This window comes from Sceloporus undulatus, chromosome 9 (assembly GCF_019175285.1).
Source record: "Sceloporus undulatus isolate JIND9_A2432 ecotype Alabama chromosome 9, SceUnd_v1.1, whole genome shotgun sequence".
NCBI lineage: Eukaryota > Metazoa > Chordata > Lepidosauria > Squamata > Phrynosomatidae > Sceloporus > Sceloporus undulatus.
In genome coordinates, this window is record NC_056530.1 from 25,531,914 (window position 1) to 25,549,581 (window position 17,668).

The 17,668-nt window shown below is 54.3% G+C and overlaps 4 protein-coding genes across 5 annotated transcripts; 2 read left to right on the top strand and 2 right to left on the bottom strand.

The window, feature by feature from the left end:
• Positions 1 to 18: 18 nt before the first annotated feature.
• NAXE (NAD(P)HX epimerase) lies at positions 19 to 4,896 on the top strand. Its single transcript, XM_042440111.1, has 6 exons — positions 19 to 282; positions 893 to 1,001; positions 1,509 to 1,619; positions 1,825 to 1,938; positions 2,138 to 2,285; positions 4,247 to 4,896. Exons 1-6 carry the CDS (start codon positions 74 to 76, stop codon positions 4,447 to 4,449), a joined length of 894 nt encoding a protein of 297 aa, XP_042296045.1. The 5' UTR covers positions 19 to 73; the 3' UTR covers positions 4,450 to 4,896.
• Positions 4,897 to 5,131: 235 nt separating this feature from the next.
• GPATCH4 (G-patch domain containing 4) lies at positions 5,132 to 8,346 on the bottom strand. 2 transcript variants are annotated; one of them, XM_042440109.1, is made up of 8 exons: positions 8,161 to 8,346; positions 7,592 to 7,703; positions 7,350 to 7,423; positions 7,148 to 7,240; positions 6,883 to 6,990; positions 6,404 to 6,504; positions 6,256 to 6,306; positions 5,132 to 5,694 (listed from the first exon to the last, which is right to left on the bottom strand). In XM_042440109.1, exons 1-8 carry the CDS (start codon positions 8,329 to 8,331, stop codon positions 5,343 to 5,345), a joined length of 1,062 nt encoding a protein of 353 aa, XP_042296043.1. In that variant the 5' UTR covers positions 8,332 to 8,346; the 3' UTR covers positions 5,132 to 5,342. The 2 variants fall into 2 exon arrangements, with proteins under 2 accessions (XP_042296043.1, XP_042296044.1); XM_042440110.1 differs by having other exon boundaries at positions 7,592 to 7,699; positions 8,161 to 8,274.
• Positions 8,347 to 9,237: 891 nt separating this feature from the next.
• UBQLN4 (ubiquilin 4) lies at positions 9,238 to 16,003 on the bottom strand. Its single transcript, XM_042439509.1, has 11 exons — positions 15,713 to 16,003; positions 15,016 to 15,167; positions 14,615 to 14,859; positions 14,061 to 14,323; positions 13,528 to 13,686; positions 12,821 to 13,043; positions 12,323 to 12,462; positions 11,648 to 11,731; positions 11,214 to 11,329; positions 10,905 to 11,076; positions 9,238 to 10,573 (listed from the first exon to the last, which is right to left on the bottom strand). The coding sequence occupies exons 1-11, from the start codon at positions 15,926 to 15,928 to the stop codon at positions 10,421 to 10,423; spliced, it is 1,923 nt and encodes a 640-aa protein (XP_042295443.1). The 5' UTR covers positions 15,929 to 16,003; the 3' UTR covers positions 9,238 to 10,420.
• Positions 16,004 to 16,232: 229 nt separating this feature from the next.
• On the top strand, positions 16,233 to 17,656 carry LAMTOR2 (late endosomal/lysosomal adaptor, MAPK and MTOR activator 2). Its single transcript, XM_042439511.1, has 4 exons — positions 16,233 to 16,392; positions 16,730 to 16,892; positions 17,270 to 17,359; positions 17,457 to 17,656. The coding sequence occupies exons 1-4, from the start codon at positions 16,325 to 16,327 to the stop codon at positions 17,511 to 17,513; spliced, it is 378 nt and encodes a 125-aa protein (XP_042295445.1). The 5' UTR covers positions 16,233 to 16,324; the 3' UTR covers positions 17,514 to 17,656.
• The last annotated feature ends 12 nt before the right edge of the window (positions 17,657 to 17,668 follow it).

Consider the following 17,668-nt stretch of genomic DNA (forward strand, 5'->3'; position numbering starts at 1 on the left):
CTCTCTCTCTTCCAGAGGAAGGAAGGAAGGAAGGAAGGAGGGAGGGAGGGAGGTGGAGCTGCCTGGGGTCCCTATGCGGAGGGCCTGTTCTTCTGCCTTGCTGGGCCTGGGGCTGCTCCTGGGCCAAAGGAGCTGGGCCTCCTGCAGCTGGGGCTGGGGCTGGAGCAGGCAGTGTCCCCTGGAAGGAGGCAGGCACCGCTGGGCAAGAGGACCCTCTGCTGCTGCTGCCATTGCTGCCGCTGGCATGGCCACCCAGCCGGGGAAAGGGATCAAGCTCCTCGGGTGAGTGAGCGAGGAAGGAGGACTGCTCCTGACGCTGGAGGCTCCACCAGGGAAGCAAGGAAGGAGGGAGGGAAAGTGGAGGAGGGCTCTTCCTTTGTCAGGAAGGAGGGGCAGACTGCAGGGCAGCCCTCCCCAAAATGGCACACACACACATTGGACCAAGCCTGGCACAAATGCCCATGAAGGCTGTGGCAACCTGAAAGTTTGGAGAGAGGGGGAGAGGAAGCATCCACACTGCAGGATCAATGCACTTTGGGCCCCTTTAACTGCCCATGGCTCCCTGCTGTGGAGTTCTGGGATTCGTAGTCCGGCAGGGCCTCCAGAGCAGCCCTCTGAGAGAGAGAGAGAGAGAGAGAGAGAAGGCTCGGCATCTCACCAAACTACAGATCCCAGAGTTCCACAGCAAGGAGCAAAGCAGTGTCCGAACCGCATTAATTCCAGAGTGTAGACGCAGCCTTAGTGATAAGGGCAAGATAAGAACCTTGCGGAACTTAAAACGTGGCTGTGTTTTTGGACCACTGAATGAGGCCTGCCCTCAGGCGGGCCGATGCCTTTAAAAGTGACCACTGTCCTAAGAGACTTTGGCCATTTCTCTCCTCTCTCCTTGCAGCCAGAAGGAAGCCCAGGCCATTGACCAGGAGCTCTTTGAGGAATACAAGTTCAGCGTTGACCAGTTGATGGAGCTGGCCGGACTCAGCTGCGCCACGGCCATCGCCAAGGTAAGGGCCGATGGCAAGGCCACCGCTGGCGCCGGACGGCAGGACTCTGCCAACGGAGGGAAAGAGGGTCAGGCAGGGCTCAGCACTGAAGAACAGACTGAACTGCACCTCAACAGTCCTTGGCACCAAAGAGGGTCCACTTCTCTCCAGACTGAAGCGGAATTGCTTGTTCCAAATGCACCAGGAAAGGCAGGACTGCAGTGCCTCGGACTCTACCTCCCATCCTCCCCTGTGCTCCACTTGGCATTTGGGTTAGCATTTCTGTTTGCCAGTAGTTTGTGTTTTGCGATTTTGTGCTTTTACTTGTCGACGGTCAGCCGGCCTAACCTCCTTTGCAAAAGGGCGGCTGACCATCCAAAAGTAAAAGCACAGAACTGCAAAACAATTTTGTAACAAATAAATACGAATCAGCAAATAACCCAGAGCTGCAACGTATGAAATAAATAATTGCTAAACATGAAATAAATAGCCCAGGTTGCAATGTGCGATGTGGTCTTTCTCTGCCAGGCCTATCCGGTCAGCTCCTTCACAGTCAGCCCTCCGGCCGTTCTGGTCATCTGTGGCCCCGGGAACAACGGCGGGGACGGCCTGGTGTGCGCCCGGCACCTGAAGATGTTTGTGAGTCTTCCCTTCCTTCTTCACTGTCTGCAAACTCACTGCAAGAGGCAGCTTGATGCAATGGTTTGGGTGTTGGAATGCAACTCTAGAGATCAGGGTTCGAATCCTCATTCGCCCATGGAAACCCTTGAGTCACACTCTCAGCCCTAGAAAACCCCATGAAAGGCAAAAAGCCGATCTAGAAACCCAATTCTTCTCTCTGCAGGGCTATGAACCGACGCTGCATTACCCCAAACGCCCCAGCAAGCCCCTCTTTGAAGGCTTAACCACCCAATGCAAGAAGATGGACATCCCTTTTCTCTCGGAGTTCCCTTCAGAGGTAAGACTTGCCCCCTTTCCAGAAATAGATTGCATTTGGTATTTAGACCAACCTCACACCCGTTTGGATGGAGTCCGAGATTTTTGGTGCTAAGAGACTCCATCCTTCAGAAGTGCAATCCTTTCTGGATAAAAGGAATGGGATTGAATTGCTAAGTAAGGTCACCCAGTTACTAGAAAACCCTTGGTTCATTTGCCAGGCTGCGCTGATAGACGAAATCTATGGCCTGGTGGTGGACGCCATTTTCGGGTTCAGCTTCCAGGGCGCCGTGCGGGAGCCATTTGGGACGATCCTGAGCACTTTGGAGAAGGTCACCGTCCCCATCGCCAGCATCGACATCCCGTCAGGTAACGCTTGCCCCAGGATGGCAGGCCTGGATCGTGGTGTGAATGTGTGCCTATCCAAATCAAACATGGGACATAGCTTGCTCATGTGCCTCCAAAGCCTCCGTAACCCAGATTTATGATCAAAGGAGGCAGGACTGTACCGGATTGCAGTCAGCTTCATCTATATAGTGGTTAGCGGCCCAGGGGGGATCGGCGGTAACATTATTGTTACGCCGGATAGTTAATACATCTCTGAGGGATGGGCTATTTCCATCTCAATTGAAATTGGCCATTGTAAAACCTATCTTAAAAAAGCCCTCCCTCGACCCCCTGGTACATAATAATTATCGGCCTGTTTAGCTGCTACCATTTTTGGGGAAGGTGATCGAGAGGGCGGTTGCAATCCAGCTTCAGGTGGTCTTGGATGAAACGGATTATCTAGACCCATTTCAAACTGGCTTCCGGGCGGGTCACGGGATTGAGACGGCCATGGTCGCCTTGGTCGATGATCTCCGTCTGAGCGTCGACAGGGGAAGCGTGTCCCTGCTGGTGCTCTTGGACATCTCAGCGGCTTTCGATACCATTGACCATGGTATCCTTCTGGGGCGCCTGGCTGAGGTGGGAATCGGGGGCACTGCGCTCCAGTGGTTCCGGTCCTACCTCTCTGGGAGGTCCCAGATGGTGCAGCTGGGAGACGTGTGCTCCAGCGAGCGGGCCCTTAAAACTGGGGTCCCTCAAGGAGCCATTCTGTCTCCCATGCTATTTAACATTTACATGAAACCGCTGGGAGAGATCATCCGGAGACATGGGACGCGGGGTTATCAGTACGCTGATGACACCCAAATTATTTTCTCTATGTCTCCGACTGATGCAGTGACTGGGGATGGGGTCTCTCCTCTCGTGGCCTGTCTAGAGTCAGTAATGGGCTGGATGAGGGAAAACCGACTCAAACTGAATCCAGAGAAAACGGAGGTACTAGTAATAGGTTCCCCTGGTCCAGGAATGGCGGTGGTTCCACCTGTCCTGAACGGGGTCACGCTCCCTGTGAAGGACTCCGTGCGCAGTCTGGGGGTGCTTCTTGACTCGTCGCTTCACCTGACCGCTCAGGTGAATGCGACGGTCAAGAGCACCTGTTATCAGCTTCGGCTTATTCGCCAGCTGCGCCCATACCTGGCCCAGAGGGACCTAGAAACTGTTGTACATGCTCTGGTAACCTCGAGACTGGATTTCTGCAATGTACTCTACATGGGGCAACCCTTATACCAAACTCGGAAGCTGCAAATGGTGCAGAATATGGCAGCCCGGCTGGTCACTGGCGTTTCCAGGACCAGCCATATAACACCGGTTTTGAAAGATCTCCATTGGCTGCCCATTCGCTTCCGGGCTCAATATAAGGTGTTGGTGATTACCTATAAAGCCCTAAATGGCTTGGGCCCAGGATACCTAAAGGACTGCCTCTCCCCATACATTCCGCCTCGCACCCTCAGAACGTCTGGGCAGCAATTACTGAAGGTGCCTGGGGCTAGGTTATCCTCCACCACACGGAGGACATTCTCCACGGCTGCCCCAGCCCTTTGGAACACGCTGCCCACCGAGCTCCGCTCGACTACCACCCTGGCCCAATTCAGGAAGGACTTAAAAACCTTCCTGTTCCAACAGGCATTCCCTGAATAAAAATCCTGTGGGCCTCCCTCCCTCCTCTTCCGTGGCCAAGAGGCTGGGCTAAGGGGCTTTTAATTCTGTTAGTTTTATTGATTGTATGGTTAGCCTGTGTAGTTGTATCTTTTTATATTGTTTATGGCACCATTGTTTTTAACCTTTGTTGTAAGCCGCCCTGATCTTGGGAAGGAGCGGGATATAAATAAAATTTTATTATTATTATTATATTTAATATAACTATTTTCAAGTGGGGAGTCACACCATCAACCAAGTCATTATTTTCTTCTCACTCAGTGGCACCTCTTTTGCTCTTTAAATCCCAGGTTGGGACGTGGAGAAAGGAAACCCGGACGGTCTGCAGCCAGACATGCTCATCTCCCTCACAGCGCCCAAGATGGCGGCAAAGCAGTTCAGCGGCCGATACCATTTCCTCGGCGGCCGGTTTGTGCCGGAGGCCTTGCAGAAGAAATATGCGCTCAACCTGCCCCCGTATCCGGAGACAGATTGCGTCCTGCGCCTCTCGTAACGGCCGGCCGGTCTCTTGGCTTACTTCAGAAAGAGTTTAACTGGGGCTGAAGGGTTTGGTATTCAGAGCCTTTTGGGAATCATGCTGGTCCCCAAAGGCTCCATGAAGCCGGTGGGAAAAGAGCGTTCGACTCTCCTTCCTTCTGCAAAAAGCAAAATAAATAGAATTGTGGAAGCGGACTGTGGGCCTTCCAAGTGTTTTGGACTTCATCTCCCAGAATCCCATGCCAGCTTGGGCTTTTGGAAGCTGTAGTCCAAAACATCGGAGAGCCCAAGTTGGAGAACAGTTGCTCTTAACAAGGGAAGGCAGAGAACATTTTCTTCCTAGTTTGTTCTTTGAAACCTGTGGAAGGGATTGGGGACGGGATAAAGAGCCAAAGCCGGCTTTTGAGATCACTACAGGTCTTCTGTGTCCCCCAATAAAACAGGTGTTGCAGTTATTGTAAAAGGGCATTTCTTTTTAACATTGTGTAGGAGAGAGCATCCCTGTATGTGTTATCATAGAGGCATGCACCTTGTTAGAGAATTGCGATGTTGCACACCTGAACACACACTGGAATTCCCTGGCGGTCCCCCACCCAAAGACTGACAAGGGTTAGTCCCGCTTAGTTTCCAAGGCCAGGCAAGATCAGGTCTGTTTTGGGTGCAGAACCTTGGAAGAAAATCTGCCCTCAGACCCAGCCTTTGGTTTCACAATCCCTTTATTATTTGAGAGCCCCTTCCATCTTGCTGCTCCTGCCTTCCCTGACCCAAACTCTGTGAGCCATTTGTCCAAAGACACAACACCAGCCAGTCCTTGAGTCCCAGAGTGGCCAAAACCTTGGACAGCCATGAAGACAGGCCTGAAGACGGACCTGGATTCCTCCCCGAGGAAACTGACCACAGGCCCAGATTTCATTTCTTCTTCCGCTTGGCCTTCTTCTGAGCCTTCAGCTCCACGGTTTGCATCCAGGGTTCCTCACCTACGTTTTCATCCTCTTCCCTCTTCCTTTTCTTTCCCTTCTTCTTTTTCTTGGGTCTTTCCTCTTCTCCCATCACTTCCAGGCCCTCGCTGGACACAGCTTCCTCGGTGAATCCATCTTCGGCTCTCCTGGACTTTTTCTTCTTCTTCCGTTTCGAACCCTCCAACGCTGACTCCGTTTCCTTCTGGGCCGCCTTTCGCTGGAGATGGCTGGCCAAGAATGCCTTCTCTTGCTCTTCCAGCCGGGCCAGTTTGGCACGCATGGTCAAGCCATGCCTGGCTCCCCTGGAAGGGAAAAGAGGGTACAAGAGAGGCATTTGAGCCACAGCGGTCAAGGGAGCGGCCCAAAGGCCATCTCTTTCAACCTGCTGAGAGGGCAGGACTTGTTGCACAGTGACTTACCAGAATTTGTTATTCTAAACAACGACATTCAAGTCACCAAACACTCTGGTCTTTAAAAAGGTCAGCAGTTGCAGAGTTTTATCCATGCATCACTTTGACCTCACCTTTCAGTGGCTCCATCTCAAGGATACCTGAGATTTGTAGTTTGGTGCTGAACTGCAGCACTATAAAGCTTTAGAAGATGCTGTGCACCTCACAAAATGACAAATCCAGGGTTTCTGTAAGCTGCAGCCCAATATTGGGTTGGGGGCCAATATTGCCTGGAAATCATACTGAAAAATTTGGAGAGGAAGGGCATTGTGGGATGCGAAGCCACAAAAGAGCATCCCAGGAGCCATACCCCTCCCTCGCAGGACAATTCAAATGGATGCTAGTTCTCCAGCACCCATCATCCCCAGAACAAGGGGAGGGGGAGGGATGTGCCAGTCCGAATCCCAGACTCACTTGTGCGCCGTCCGTCCTCCGCACGCCTGGACCAGTTCTTCGTCCGTCAGCCTGGCGGAAGGAAAGCAGCAAAGACTCAAGAGTAAAAAACATCCAAAGAGAAACAGAAAATGAAGAGAGAAAGCCATTGTTATGAGGCCAAACTTGCCTCCCAGCCGTGGACAAGTCCAGCTTCTCGTCCTCGTCGCTGCTGTCGGAGGAAGGCACTGGGTTCGAGGGCTCCTCTCTGCCGGACGTCAATGTGGCCGCCTGGGAAGGAGCCACAGAGGAGCCCAAGAAAAGAGGAAACTCAGAATGCAAAGAGCTAGCTTTGTAATTGATCATTTATAACTAGATTTTCCTCCATTGAGCAAAAGGCAGCCAGTGTGGCTCTCCCCTCTCAAAACAACCCTGCGAAGGAGGCCAGGTTTGGGGAGAGAAATTGCCACTGGCCCAAAAGCAACCCCACAAGTTTCATATCAGCAACTGGGATCTCTGCTCCCTGACTCCAGCCTCACAACCTCCCTGCCAGGCAGGCCAGGGACAGTTAGATGTAGTTTAAATCAGCCTCTGCTGCTCCGGAGTCAGCCCAAGGCTTCTGGTTCTCCACCATTTCCACACATTTGGACCGTTCCGTGGCATCCTCACCTTGACAAAGCGGCCATAGAGCATGTCCCTCTCCCCATGCGCTTTGCGGAGTTTTTTGTTTGTGACGGATCCGTTGTGCTCTGAGACCTTTTGCACTTTGACTCCATCCTAGAGGAACAAGCAACAGATAGTAACTGGATTTTTGACAACCGCACAAGTCTCAAAATCTGACATGTTCCAAACTCTGCAGCCTTTTGGGCGCAGGGGCGTTTCAGGGGCCCCTCTCCAGCCCCAGGGTCCCCATCTGGCCAGGAGCTGCCTTTACCTGCCCGGTCTCGACGGAGATGTTGGCGGCTGAGGAGTTGAAGAGGTGGTCCCACCAGTGGAAGGAGAACTGCTCGGCCGAGTTGTGGCCCACCTGCAGGGAAGGGGATGGGGAAAGTCACACATTCTGGGCCACAAAAGCCCAAACCAGGGGGACCAAGGTGACCTCCCCGTCCCCCAAAATCCAACGCAGAGTGGCTCACCCCAGCCGTGTCGCATTTCACTTTGACCCTGATGGCTTCCGAAATCCCGTTTTCTCGTTTCCCGAGTCCTTTACCTGAAAGAAAGAGTGAAAGAAAGAAAGGAAGAAAAGAAAAAGAAAGAAAGGAAGGAAGGAATCCCTGCTCAGCGTGCCATACTCTCTCTGACTCAAAGGAGTAAAAACAACACTTACAGGATTCTGGGAGCTGTAGTCCAAACCCTCCCCGCTGCAACCCATGCGCACCTTTTTTCCAGCCGTGCCGCCTGAGCTGCTTCTCTGCAAAGGCCAAGGCGCCGCTCCTCTCCTCCTTCTCTTCCTCCTCCATGGCAGAACTCACACTCGGATCCAATCCTGACTGCAAAGAGAGAGAGAGAGAGAGAGAGAGAGAGAGGAGAGAAGAATTACAGAGAGGGTTCAACAATGCAACCTGACATTGCTTTAGCTGCCTGGCCCAATGCTAGGGGATGCTGGGATCCGTAGTTTTCTGATATAAAGGGGATGCTTTGCAATATAACAGGAGCACAGCAGCCATTTGCAGCAGCAGCAGCATAATCAATCGTCATAACAGTATTAATTATATATATATATGTACACACACACACACACACACACACACATATATATATATAGTAGCAGCAGAATAACCATTAATTCAGCCCCCAAATGTTCGCAAACTCTGCAAAACTATCCAGCCAAAAAGGGAAAGGGATGAAAACTGGGAAGGGGGTCTTGGACTACAACTCCCAGAATCCCCCACAAGGATGGCTACAGGAGGGATTCTGGGACCTGTAGTCCCCCCCAACTTGACTCACTGGTCCTGAAGCAAAAGAGAGACGCAAAGTGGTGCTAATGCGTGTCTTCTCCTGCCGTCCGCACTGGATGCCACGTGATTGGACAGGAAGCGGCCATTTTGGTTTTGGGGGCGGGGAAAGGGAAACCCCGCCCCTTTCCAGGGAGGGAGGGGGCGAGGAGGAGTGTCTCATTCTGGATTAATTCACCACTCCACCTCCAGTCCCATCATCCCCTGGTCACTGCAAGGCCCAGCAGCTCAGGCCTTGGCTCCCTCTGCCTTGCCAAAGGCTTTGATGGAGGCAGCGCAGGCCTTGCAAAGGTCCCCGAAGGTTCCCGAAAGCAAAGCAGCAGCAGCAGCACTACATCCCCTTAAAACAAAGCAGCCAATAACCTCTGGATGCTGGGGGCCTTGAAGGGAACTCCTTCCAGCCCTCCAAGGGCTCTCTTGGGTTTAGTCCCATTAATGTTGGCCTTGCCTTCTTCCTCTGAGGCCGAGAGCCTGCCACTTGCCCAGGGCTGAATGGAAAGGATTCGAACCAGCGTCTCAGAGTCTGCCAAAGGAAGGCCACAGTGCAACGGAGAAAGGGGGACCCTTCCTGGGATGCTGCACTGCAGGTCCCAGCAGCCCCGAGGAAACCTGGCCGATGGGGAGGAAGGCTTGGAGAGCTGCAGTCCAACATCCAGAAGACAGCAGGACCCCCGCATCTGGATTTAGGCCCTACAGATAGTGTCCGACTACAACTCCTAGCAGTCTGCAGAGCCAACACCAAACCAGTGAGGAATGCTGGGAGCTGCAGTTCAACAAGATCCACAGACACACAACCCCCAAGGACTGAACTAGTCTGAGATAGCAGAGAACTTCACAAAATACAACTGTACGCTTTCCCCTATTTATAAGGGTCACAGAGGCACAAGATCCTGGCCCCTGGGAGCCTATTTAGGGCAAAAACTAGGTAACCGAGACCCTGTAATATCCCCCCCCCCCCGGCCCCAAAAGGGCCCCTTGCTACCTTCGCTCCCCCCCCAAAAAAAAACCCCTCAAAGCCAGAGGTTGCGAGTCAGAGACGGAGCAGAACAAAACAGCCAGAGAGAGGGAAAAGAGATGATTTGTGCCTTTTATTCCTGGGAAAGAGCAAAAGGGAAAGGAAACCCACTTGTGGCTTCGCTTGCAAATTTTGCTGCCGGAGGTTCTTGGGGGCCGCCTTCGGACAGCCGGCTGATTTCGGACATCCTGAACTGAACGCCAGGGAGAACAAGCCAAAAGAGGGGGAGAAAGCCATCAACAGCATCCCCCCAAAACATGAAAAGGGATCCCCCCCGATTCTTCCGTTTTCCAAAAGCCTGGTGCATCAAAGAGGCAGCCATGCCATGGACTGGATGCTGGGGAGGAATTAGGGGGATACAGTAAGGGATAAAGTTACATTCAAAAGGCGGCTTTGGAGGCAAGGGTGAAACCTTAGTTTTCAGCCACCTCTTTGCCCCTCTGGACAACACCGCAGGGGTGGTTGGTGTCTAACCTGGTGGCAAGCCATCTTCTGGCTATTCAGCACGAAGCCAAGCAGAAAAAACCCTGGAGAATGATTTCAGGGATGGGGAGTCATGATAATCTGTGCCACGCCTTGAAGACGACCCTTTTTTATTCAGCATTTCACGGAGCAAAAGCTCAGTCGGCTGGCATTTTTACACACCTTAATTCAAATCTCTGCTCATTGTGGTTATGCCCACCCAGAAAAGATGCCAAATAAAAATACTGAGAGCCTTTCTAAGACTCTTCCTGGGCTTTGTATGACACACATCCTCCAGGATTTTGAGACCTTCTTCCGTCTGAGCAAAACCTTCAGTGGTGAAGTGGGGAGATGCTACTAGGTTTTTGGCTGCAGATGGGATGATGGGGCAGGCAAGGAAAGGAAGAGAGACTTCTTCTCATTTTTAAAAAATAGCAAGCTAATCCAAGACAGTCGCTTGGGTTCCCTAGAAGTTACCCTTCTACGAACTAGAGCCTAATTGGGGGGGAAGGCATGTGTCCAAAAGAGCCACAGGAACCAGAATCCATGAACGATGCTTGTCTGTAAAGACTCAGGGAAGAAAAACAGAGAACAGGCTGCACTTCATTCCAGGCCTTTTCCAGTTTTTCAGTTCCAAATCTATGAACCACTTGTCCAGGTGAGGGTTGTGGGCATGAGGTGGCACAGTCTTCTTGGTGGAGGCCCCCTCCCCTTGCTTCTGCGTGCATGCGGACCCCGCAATGCAGACTGGAGGGCGCCTGTGGCAAATGTGGCGTTAGGACGGCTGGGAGCCCAACAGTCTCTCAATGGCAGCGTTGACGTCCCCACCAGTGGCAATGAGGGCCTGGAGGTTGGCCTCGCGGTTGATGAAGCCCATGGCATTGAGCTGCTCCAGTTGCTGCTGGAACCGGACCTCCGGGCTCTGCACCTGGCAGAAATGGGGAAAAGAGAGACAGATTGAGGGAGGGAGGATAGAGAGAGAGCAGGCAAGGACTCTAGGGTACTACCCCAAATGTACAGTGATGGTTTGCCCTGGTTAGTCCTTCAACAGGAGACTACCAATGAATCCCAGGATGCTGGAGGAGGCTCTGAGGAACCACCTCTGAGGAAAACCCTGTGACATTCATGGGGTCAACATAAATCAACAGGTGACAACCTGTTAGGCACAGACACACACCACAAGAATGAAATTTACCCTGAACTCTACCCTGCAGGAAAGTGGAGAGAAGGCAGAAGTGGGATTCAGAGAAAGAGCTTACTTGTGAGTTTGCGCCAGCCAGGATCTGCATCATGTGCTGCATGAGCTGCTGCTGAGGATGGGCATCCCTGGTGGGAGAGGCACTGCCGGGTGTCGAGGCGGAGGGCGTTTCGGGGACTGTGCTGCCTCCAGAAGAGGCCGGGGGGACTCGGGGGGCACCAAAGGAGCCCAGGCTGTATTGAGGGGCAGGGGGAGGAAGAGGAGAAACAAGAGTGAAACAATGCAAAGGCAAGAATGCAAAGGTTACCGGGGACACCGTTCCCAACCCTGTGCCAATCCCCACTCCAACTGCATCTCCGCCTCCCATTACCTGGGCACCAGCCCCGGGGCCTCCGTCTGCAGCGTCTGAAGCCCCTGCTGGATCTGGAGGAGGGCCTGCAGGGCGCGTGGGTTGGTCAGGACTGAGAAAGAGTCAGGGTTCTGCATCTGAGGGTAACCAAAAAGGCAAGGAGTGAAGCACGAAGCAACACGAGAACTAGGTCTATACATAAACTGTACACAAATAAAGGAAGTGAATGGTTCCAAGTAGATCACAAGCCTGAGGCAACTTTATGATACAGCAGCCAAAAAAACCAATGCAATTCTAGGGTGCATTAGCAGAAGCATAGTGTCCAGATCGTGGACAGCAGTACAGTCCTTTGGTCAAACCTCCCCTGGAGAAATCCAGTTCAACTGTGACCCTGACCGTTCTACTCAGCCAGGGCAACCCCCTCCAGCCTCCCTTCCAGGGGCACTGAGCCTCACCTGTTGCAGGAAGGCAGGGAGCTGAAGCCGCATCTGCTCCTGAAGCGAAGGGTTGCCGGCAAAGAGGGGAACGTTCACCATCATCTGAAAGGGAAGCAAGAGGAAAGCTGGCGATGGGAAAACTCCTCCCTAGTACATCCCTGACACAGCAAAGCAATATCAACTGATGGGCTGGAATCTTTTAAACTGCTTTTAACTTACTACTGCAGTTTCATATTTTTTTAAGTTTATTTCGTTCATTGTTTCAAATTCTGTAACTTGTTATAACATTTTTTGTAAACTGCCACGAGATGTTTGATACAAGATCAAGTGTAAATATTTTACTCAAAACAAATAAACTTAGTAATAACAGGGTGATACACTTTTGCAGCCAGTGACCAAGGTTCTATTAGCGCTCTCCCCAATTAGCAACTGAGGAGAGGGAACGTCACTCAACGTAACTCCTTATTGAGTACTTCCATTCCTAGTTTCAACACTGGAAGCGTCAAAAAAGGACTGTGGCCCATAGGTACTGCCACTTGCCAAAACGTGCAAGTGTAAAGAGATTGAACTGTAGCTTTGTCAGGGATGTGAGAGCATTTTGCTACCCGTGAAACTAAAGGGGTGACTCCCCAGTCTCAGTTGGCCTGTCGCTCTCCCGTTGCACCCTCTGAGCCAGGAGTGGGCCATACTCACTTGGGCTGCCAGGTCAGGGTTTTCGGAAAGCACCTGCAACATCGTGCGCATGTAAGGGGCTGAGACGACAGTGTGCATGAGCTGTGGGTTCTCAGAGATCTGCTGCAGAAGGCCTTGCATCTCACTGCTGCTGAACACCCCTAGAAGGGAGACATGAGGCAAAGGAAGAGGCAGGCAGCGGTGAACACACACACACACACACACAGCTCTTTTGTCACAGCAAGCTAAGACTCTTCAACTGCAAAAATATCCTGCCAGTAAAAAGGGGCAAACCTCCTTAACGCTCACCTTTTTCTTTGCCAGAACCATCTGAGATGGCTCCATCTTCTCCAGGACATATATATAAAGAGGGGTACCATGTTGTCTTCTCTTCTCCATGTTCCCATGGCAGTTAAAGCAGGACCAAAATGCTCCCACTGTGAAGCATGAAAGGCACCCTGGGAAAGCCCCAAACAACCATCATGGAGACCCCGCTAGTTACCCAGCTGCACCACATACCTGTACCCAGATTGGCCGCATTGATCCCCAGTGGGTTGGAGACTGTGGGCGTGCTTTGGCTCGGGGTGGAACCTGTGCTTCCATCACCACTAGATGTCTGGCCCTGAGAAGCGGGAGAGGGACTCCAAGGGTTGGGCAAGGGCTCTCGGTTTTCCGTCCGCAGTGGCTGAGAGTTCGGAGCCTCCGCATTCCCGCCCAGGGCTGAGAAGGGGTTATTGCCAAACTGGGCAGAAGAGAAGATGTTGACTCAGACACATTCTCGGCAACAGGCTTATTGGGTCAGTAAAAACAGGATATGCAAGGACAGGGAATGTGGCCCTTCCACTGAGTGTGGGGAAAGTGTGGCCCTTGGGCCACCTGGGCCTTCAACCTCTCCATATTCCCTGGGCCATCCCTCCTGTGGCCAAGAATAAAGGGCACACTGCCTCTTCCAGAAGCCTCCAGGAGCGGCGATTTACCTTTCAAAGAGGCTGCAGGGCTCCAGACAATGGCTGGTTTTTTTTTTTTTAAATAGAAGGGCAGTTCAAGCCATTGGTTTAAGTACTTCTGGTGTTTTCTGGCACTCCCAAGAAGGCTCCAGAGCAGAAGACTGAACCCTTGACTGCCCACAGTTGCATATGGTGATTGGTGGCTGCTCTTAAGAAGCAATCTTCATCCATCTGTCCAGCAGTGTGAAGAAACAGCTGGCCAAATCCCGCCTGACATACCTGTTCCCGGGCTGCACTGAACATGGGCTCCTGGATGTCCGTGTACATCCGGCGCAAGGCATTGTACCCTCCTGGAATGCTCTCCAAGTTGCTCAGTGCCCGGTCTTGGTTGCGCATCATCTCCTGCATCATGGCGGGGTTCCGGGCCAGCTCCATTGTCTGGAGGAGGAGACAAGCAAGAGAACACTCCGAGCGACTGCAAAGCTCTGAGTCCCTGAGAGAAGAAAAACCCTCAGTTCTGCCACTGGAAGGGAAGTCATAAGCATGGCTGGTTGCACTTCACATCAGGCCTCCCACCCACTTATATTCATTCCAAATACAGAGCTTTTCCCCCTAAAAGACTGCAAGAAATCTATAAAATTATCAGGGTCAACCTGAAGGGACAGAACAATGGAGAGTTCTGAGGCCTCAAATAGGACTCTGTTCACATCTTGGCTCAAGATCCATGGAAACCTTGAGAGGTCTCAGCCCGAGGAAGGCAAAGTCAACCCCCCCCCCCATAAAGCTGTGGGGCAGGGGGCTGGCTGCCCCACCTGGCGCATGAGCTCTGGGTTGTTCAACATGTGGCTGATCTCTGGGTTGCGCTCCATCAGCTGCTGCATCTGGGGGTTGGCCATGATCATCTGCCGCATGAAGTCTGGGTTGGACATCATGTTCTGCACCAGCGGGTTCTCCATGATCTGGGAAAGCATCTCTGGGTTGGACATCAGCTGCCGCTGCATCTGCTGCTGGAGCTCCATGAAGTTGGCCGAGCCCATCCCCAGCTGGCCAAGCCCTGGGATGCCACCGAAGCCCGCTGGGAAAGGAAGGGAGACAGAGAGAGATCAGGAGAAGGCTGAAAGTGGCAAGGACTGGCCTGGGCCCTAAACTAGCCGCCATGACCTCTTCTGCAAAGATTTTTGTTTTTAAAGAATCCCTGGTGTGTTACGTCTTTGTAAGAGACACAGCAGATTTCCCTCATCTAAACCTACCTGCTTCCAGGGGGAGCCAAAGGGCAGCACACCCACCCCACACCAAAGAGAGCATCTGGACTGTGAAGACGAGGACCGTCCCTGGAAACCCACTCGCCAAGCTAAGGCTTACTCACACAAGATGGAGGTGGCCCCACTGGGCGTCCCTTCCGCCACTGGGCCCGGCGTGGGCCCTAACCCGCTGCTTCTCCGGCTGCTGTTTGCAGCGTCTGAGAGCGTGTTGCTGGAGGTGGATGGCTGAGAGGGGGCCGCGGGAGACGCAGGGGCTGCAGAGGGGGCAGCCGGTGTGGCAGCAGGAGCAGCGCTGGCAGCAGGAGAGGCAGCGGTGGCAGCAGCCATCAGGGAGGAAGGATCCTGGGACCTGGGAGGGAAGGCAGGCAAAGAGCTCAAGGAACCCTGGCCCTACTGGCACAGCCCTGTGGGTCCAGCACTGGCTTAAAAAGCCAAGGCAGCTGCACATGGCTGGACCTGGAGGACATGCGCATAGCCCTGAGGGCGTCCCTGCGAGGGCTCTTACTTCTGGGGCGTCTTGATGACCAGGTGGACGGTCAGCCCGTCTTTGATGCCGTGCTGGTGGAGCGTGTCCCCGTCCTTCAGGATCTTCCCGGCAAAGATCAGAACCAGCTGATCCTGCTTGGCCTTGAAGCGCCTGGAGATCTCCTCCTTGAACTGCAGGGAGAGGAGGCAGGGCTGGGTGCTTTGGCAGGAGAGCCCCCGCCTGGCTTGCCTCCCCCCCATCCCTTACCCCCCACCAGCCTGGGAAGGAGCCCCTTCCTCCTCCCCCAAGTGGCTTTTGTCTCCCAGGCTGCTCCATCCGCCCCCAGTTTAAGCCTTTCTTCTTAAGAGGCCTGTCTGCTGGGCCACCATTTCCCTGGCTTAAAAGAGAGCCCCCCCATGCCTTTGGGTCCCCTCCCCAGAACTAGCCCTCAGCCACTCCCTCCCTCCTCCTGGCTCCGAAGTGGACGGAGGGAGAGAGGGAGAGCCTCCCTTCTTCTGGACCCCAGTCCCCCCTCCTTGCCCCAAATGCCAAGTGGCTTTTTAAAGGCGTTACCAATTGGGGGGAGGGAGGGAAAGGGGCGGGGACTACAACTCCCAGAATGCCTTGTCCACTTCCCTCTCCCGCCAAAAGCAAAGCCTCCTCTTCCTCCAAAGACAGACAGACAGACAGACAAACAGAGCCCCAAAAGGCGCGGCTCCGGAGAAGAGGGGCAGACCTCCCTGACGGAGGCCCTTTCCGCGGTCAGGATCTCCTCCTTGTCTTTGGGGGTCTTGACGGTGACGCGGATCAGGAGCGGGTCTCCCCCGGAGGAGGAGGAGGAGCAGGAGGAGGAAGGGGCAGCCGCCCCCGCCGAAGCCCCCGGGTCCCTCTCCTTCTCCTTCTCCCCCTCAGCGCCTCCGCCACCGCCGCCTCCCGCCTCGGGCTCCGTCATCCCTCCCTCTTCCTCCGCTCAGAGGCCGAGGGGCCGCCAAAGCGTCTCCGACCCGAAAGAGAGCACTTCCGGTCAGCGGCACTTCCGGCAGAGGAGAGGCCTCTTCCCCCTCCCCTCCCTCCCTGGACCCGGCGGGGAGCCTCCCTCCCCGGCGACGAGAAGGGGACAAACAGCCTCGTTTACCCGGCGGCGGCGCGGAGGGAGAGGCAGGCGACAGCGGCGGCGGCGGCGGCGGCGGCGCTCTAGGCCTAGGCGTCTCCATGGCGACGGCGAGTGTGGCCGCTCTACCCTCCCGCCTTGTCTGCTCCCGCTCGGGATCCCGGAAGAGCAGCGAGGCGGTCTTCCTAGAGCGGCCCCTTCGCTTCCGGAGAGGCTCCAGGCCGAGTCTCCTCCGCCATGCTGCGCCCCAAGGCCCTCACCCAGGTCCTGAGCCAGGCCAACACCGGCGGCGTCCAGAGCACCCTGTGAGTCCGGCAGAACGGAAGCCAGGCCTCCCTCCCTCCCTCCCTTCCTTCGGGGGAACCTTTGGGTCGTGTGTTCACGGCTGGGATCCAGGGTTAAGAGAGGCGACGCAGGAGGCGGGAGTGGGCTGCCTCTCTGAGTCCCAAGGCTAAACGAAGCGTATCTGCAGGACCCGCTCATTCAACGCCCGTCGGAAGAGCGGAACACGCGCCCAGGAGCCAGGTCCACTCTTCCGACGGGCGTCGAAGGGAGCGGCTGCTGGGTTACTATAAGCAAGGAAGCCTCTTTGGGGGATGCGCAGCCGTCTCACCCTCCTCCCTCTTTGCTGCTCCCGCAAAGGCTGCTGAACAACGAGGGCTCCCTGCTGGCCTACTCCGGCTACGGAGACACGGACGCCAGGGTCACGGCCGCCATCGCCAGCAACATCTGGGTGGCCTACGACAAGAACGGGCACCAGGCCTTCAACGAGGACAACCTCAAGTTCATCCTCATGGACTGCATGGTAGGCGGCAGCCCTGGGCTCAGCCCTCCGGAGGAAGAAGGCCCCTGGGGGGATGCTGCAGGAGGCCCTGCGGAGGAGCCAGGGTCAAAGGGGGCGACTGCGCCTTGAGGGCGGATCGCCATTTCTGGGTATCGACCATCATCCCCAGACCTCTGGAGCAGAGCTTCTCATTGGCAATGATGCTGGCTATGCTGGCCATTGATGGTGATGATTCACTGACTCCAATGGTCAAGGCATCTCCTCCCCTTATGGTTCCCTGAAAGGACATGGAGGTCCATCCCGGCTGAGGAAGGCATTCTGTGGGGTATGTTGAGGGGCTGCTGTTTTGTACATCGCTTGTCACCATCTTCTCGCTTCTCTCTTCTCCTGAACCCAAGGAGGGCCGTGTCGCCATCACCAGGGTGGCCAACCTGCTGCTCTGTATGTACGCCAAGGAGACGGTGGGCTTCGGCATGTTGAAAGCAAAGGTGAGGCCCCTCTTGGCTTCTTTGGGTCCCTTTTGGGGAGGAGTATTGGCTTCTGGTCAACTGTCCTGTTCCCTATGCACCCTTTCCCCCTTTCCAGGCTCAAGCCTTGGTCCAGTACCTGGAAGAACCGCTGACCCAGGTGGCTGCATCCTGAGCGACTCCTGGAACCTGCCTCCTTTCCTCCAGACCTGCTTTGTTTACCTATGGACTCTGCCACTCAGCAAGCCATGCTGTTGGGATTGTGCGTGTGTTGAAAATTAAAACGGTGGTGTGAAGAGAATAAAGAGATGCTCTTAATGGCTTGAGTTT

What these genes read in the sequence shown, in the direction of transcription:
- NAXE (XM_042440111.1), top strand. Translation starts at nt 74, where the DNA reads ATGCGGAGGGCCTGTTCTTCTGCCTTGCTGGGCCTGGGGCTGCTCCTG. An exon ending in CCCGGCACCTGAAGATGTTT is followed by an intron (nt 1,620 to 1,824) that starts GTGAGTCTTCCC and finishes TTCTCTCTGCAG; the next exon opens with GGCTATGAACCGACGCTGCA. An exon ending in CAGCATCGACATCCCGTCAG is followed by an intron (nt 2,286 to 4,246) that starts GTAACGCTTGCC and finishes TTTAAATCCCAG; the next exon opens with GTTGGGACGTGGAGAAAGGA.
- GPATCH4 (XM_042440109.1), bottom strand. Translation starts at nt 8,331, where the DNA reads ATGAGACACTCCTCCTCGCCCCCTCCCTCCCTGGAAAGGGGCGGGGTT. An exon ending in TCTCCGTCGAGACCGGGCAG is followed by an intron (nt 6,991 to 7,147) that starts GTAAAGGCAGCT and finishes TTGTTCCTCTAG; the next exon opens with GATGGAGTCAAAGTGCAAAA. An exon ending in GACTTGTCCACGGCTGGGAG is followed by an intron (nt 6,307 to 6,403) that starts GCAAGTTTGGCC and finishes TCCTTCCGCCAG; the next exon opens with GCTGACGGACGAAGAACTGG.
- UBQLN4 (XM_042439509.1), bottom strand. Translation starts at nt 15,928, where the DNA reads ATGACGGAGCCCGAGGCGGGAGGCGGCGGTGGCGGAGGCGCTGAGGGG. An exon ending in TGGGGCCACCTCCATCTTGT is followed by an intron (nt 14,324 to 14,614) that starts GTGAGTAAGCCT and finishes TTCCTTTCCCAG; the next exon opens with CGGGCTTCGGTGGCATCCCA. An exon ending in TGCGGCCAATCTGGGTACAG is followed by an intron (nt 12,463 to 12,820) that starts GTATGTGGTGCA and finishes TCTCCCTTCTAG; the next exon opens with GGGTGTTCAGCAGCAGTGAG.
- LAMTOR2 (XM_042439511.1), top strand. Translation starts at nt 16,325, where the DNA reads ATGCTGCGCCCCAAGGCCCTCACCCAGGTCCTGAGCCAGGCCAACACC. An exon ending in GGCGGCGTCCAGAGCACCCT is followed by an intron (nt 16,393 to 16,729) that starts GTGAGTCCGGCA and finishes GCTCCCGCAAAG; the next exon opens with GCTGCTGAACAACGAGGGCT. An exon ending in TCATCCTCATGGACTGCATG is followed by an intron (nt 16,893 to 17,269) that starts GTAGGCGGCAGC and finishes CCTGAACCCAAG; the next exon opens with GAGGGCCGTGTCGCCATCAC.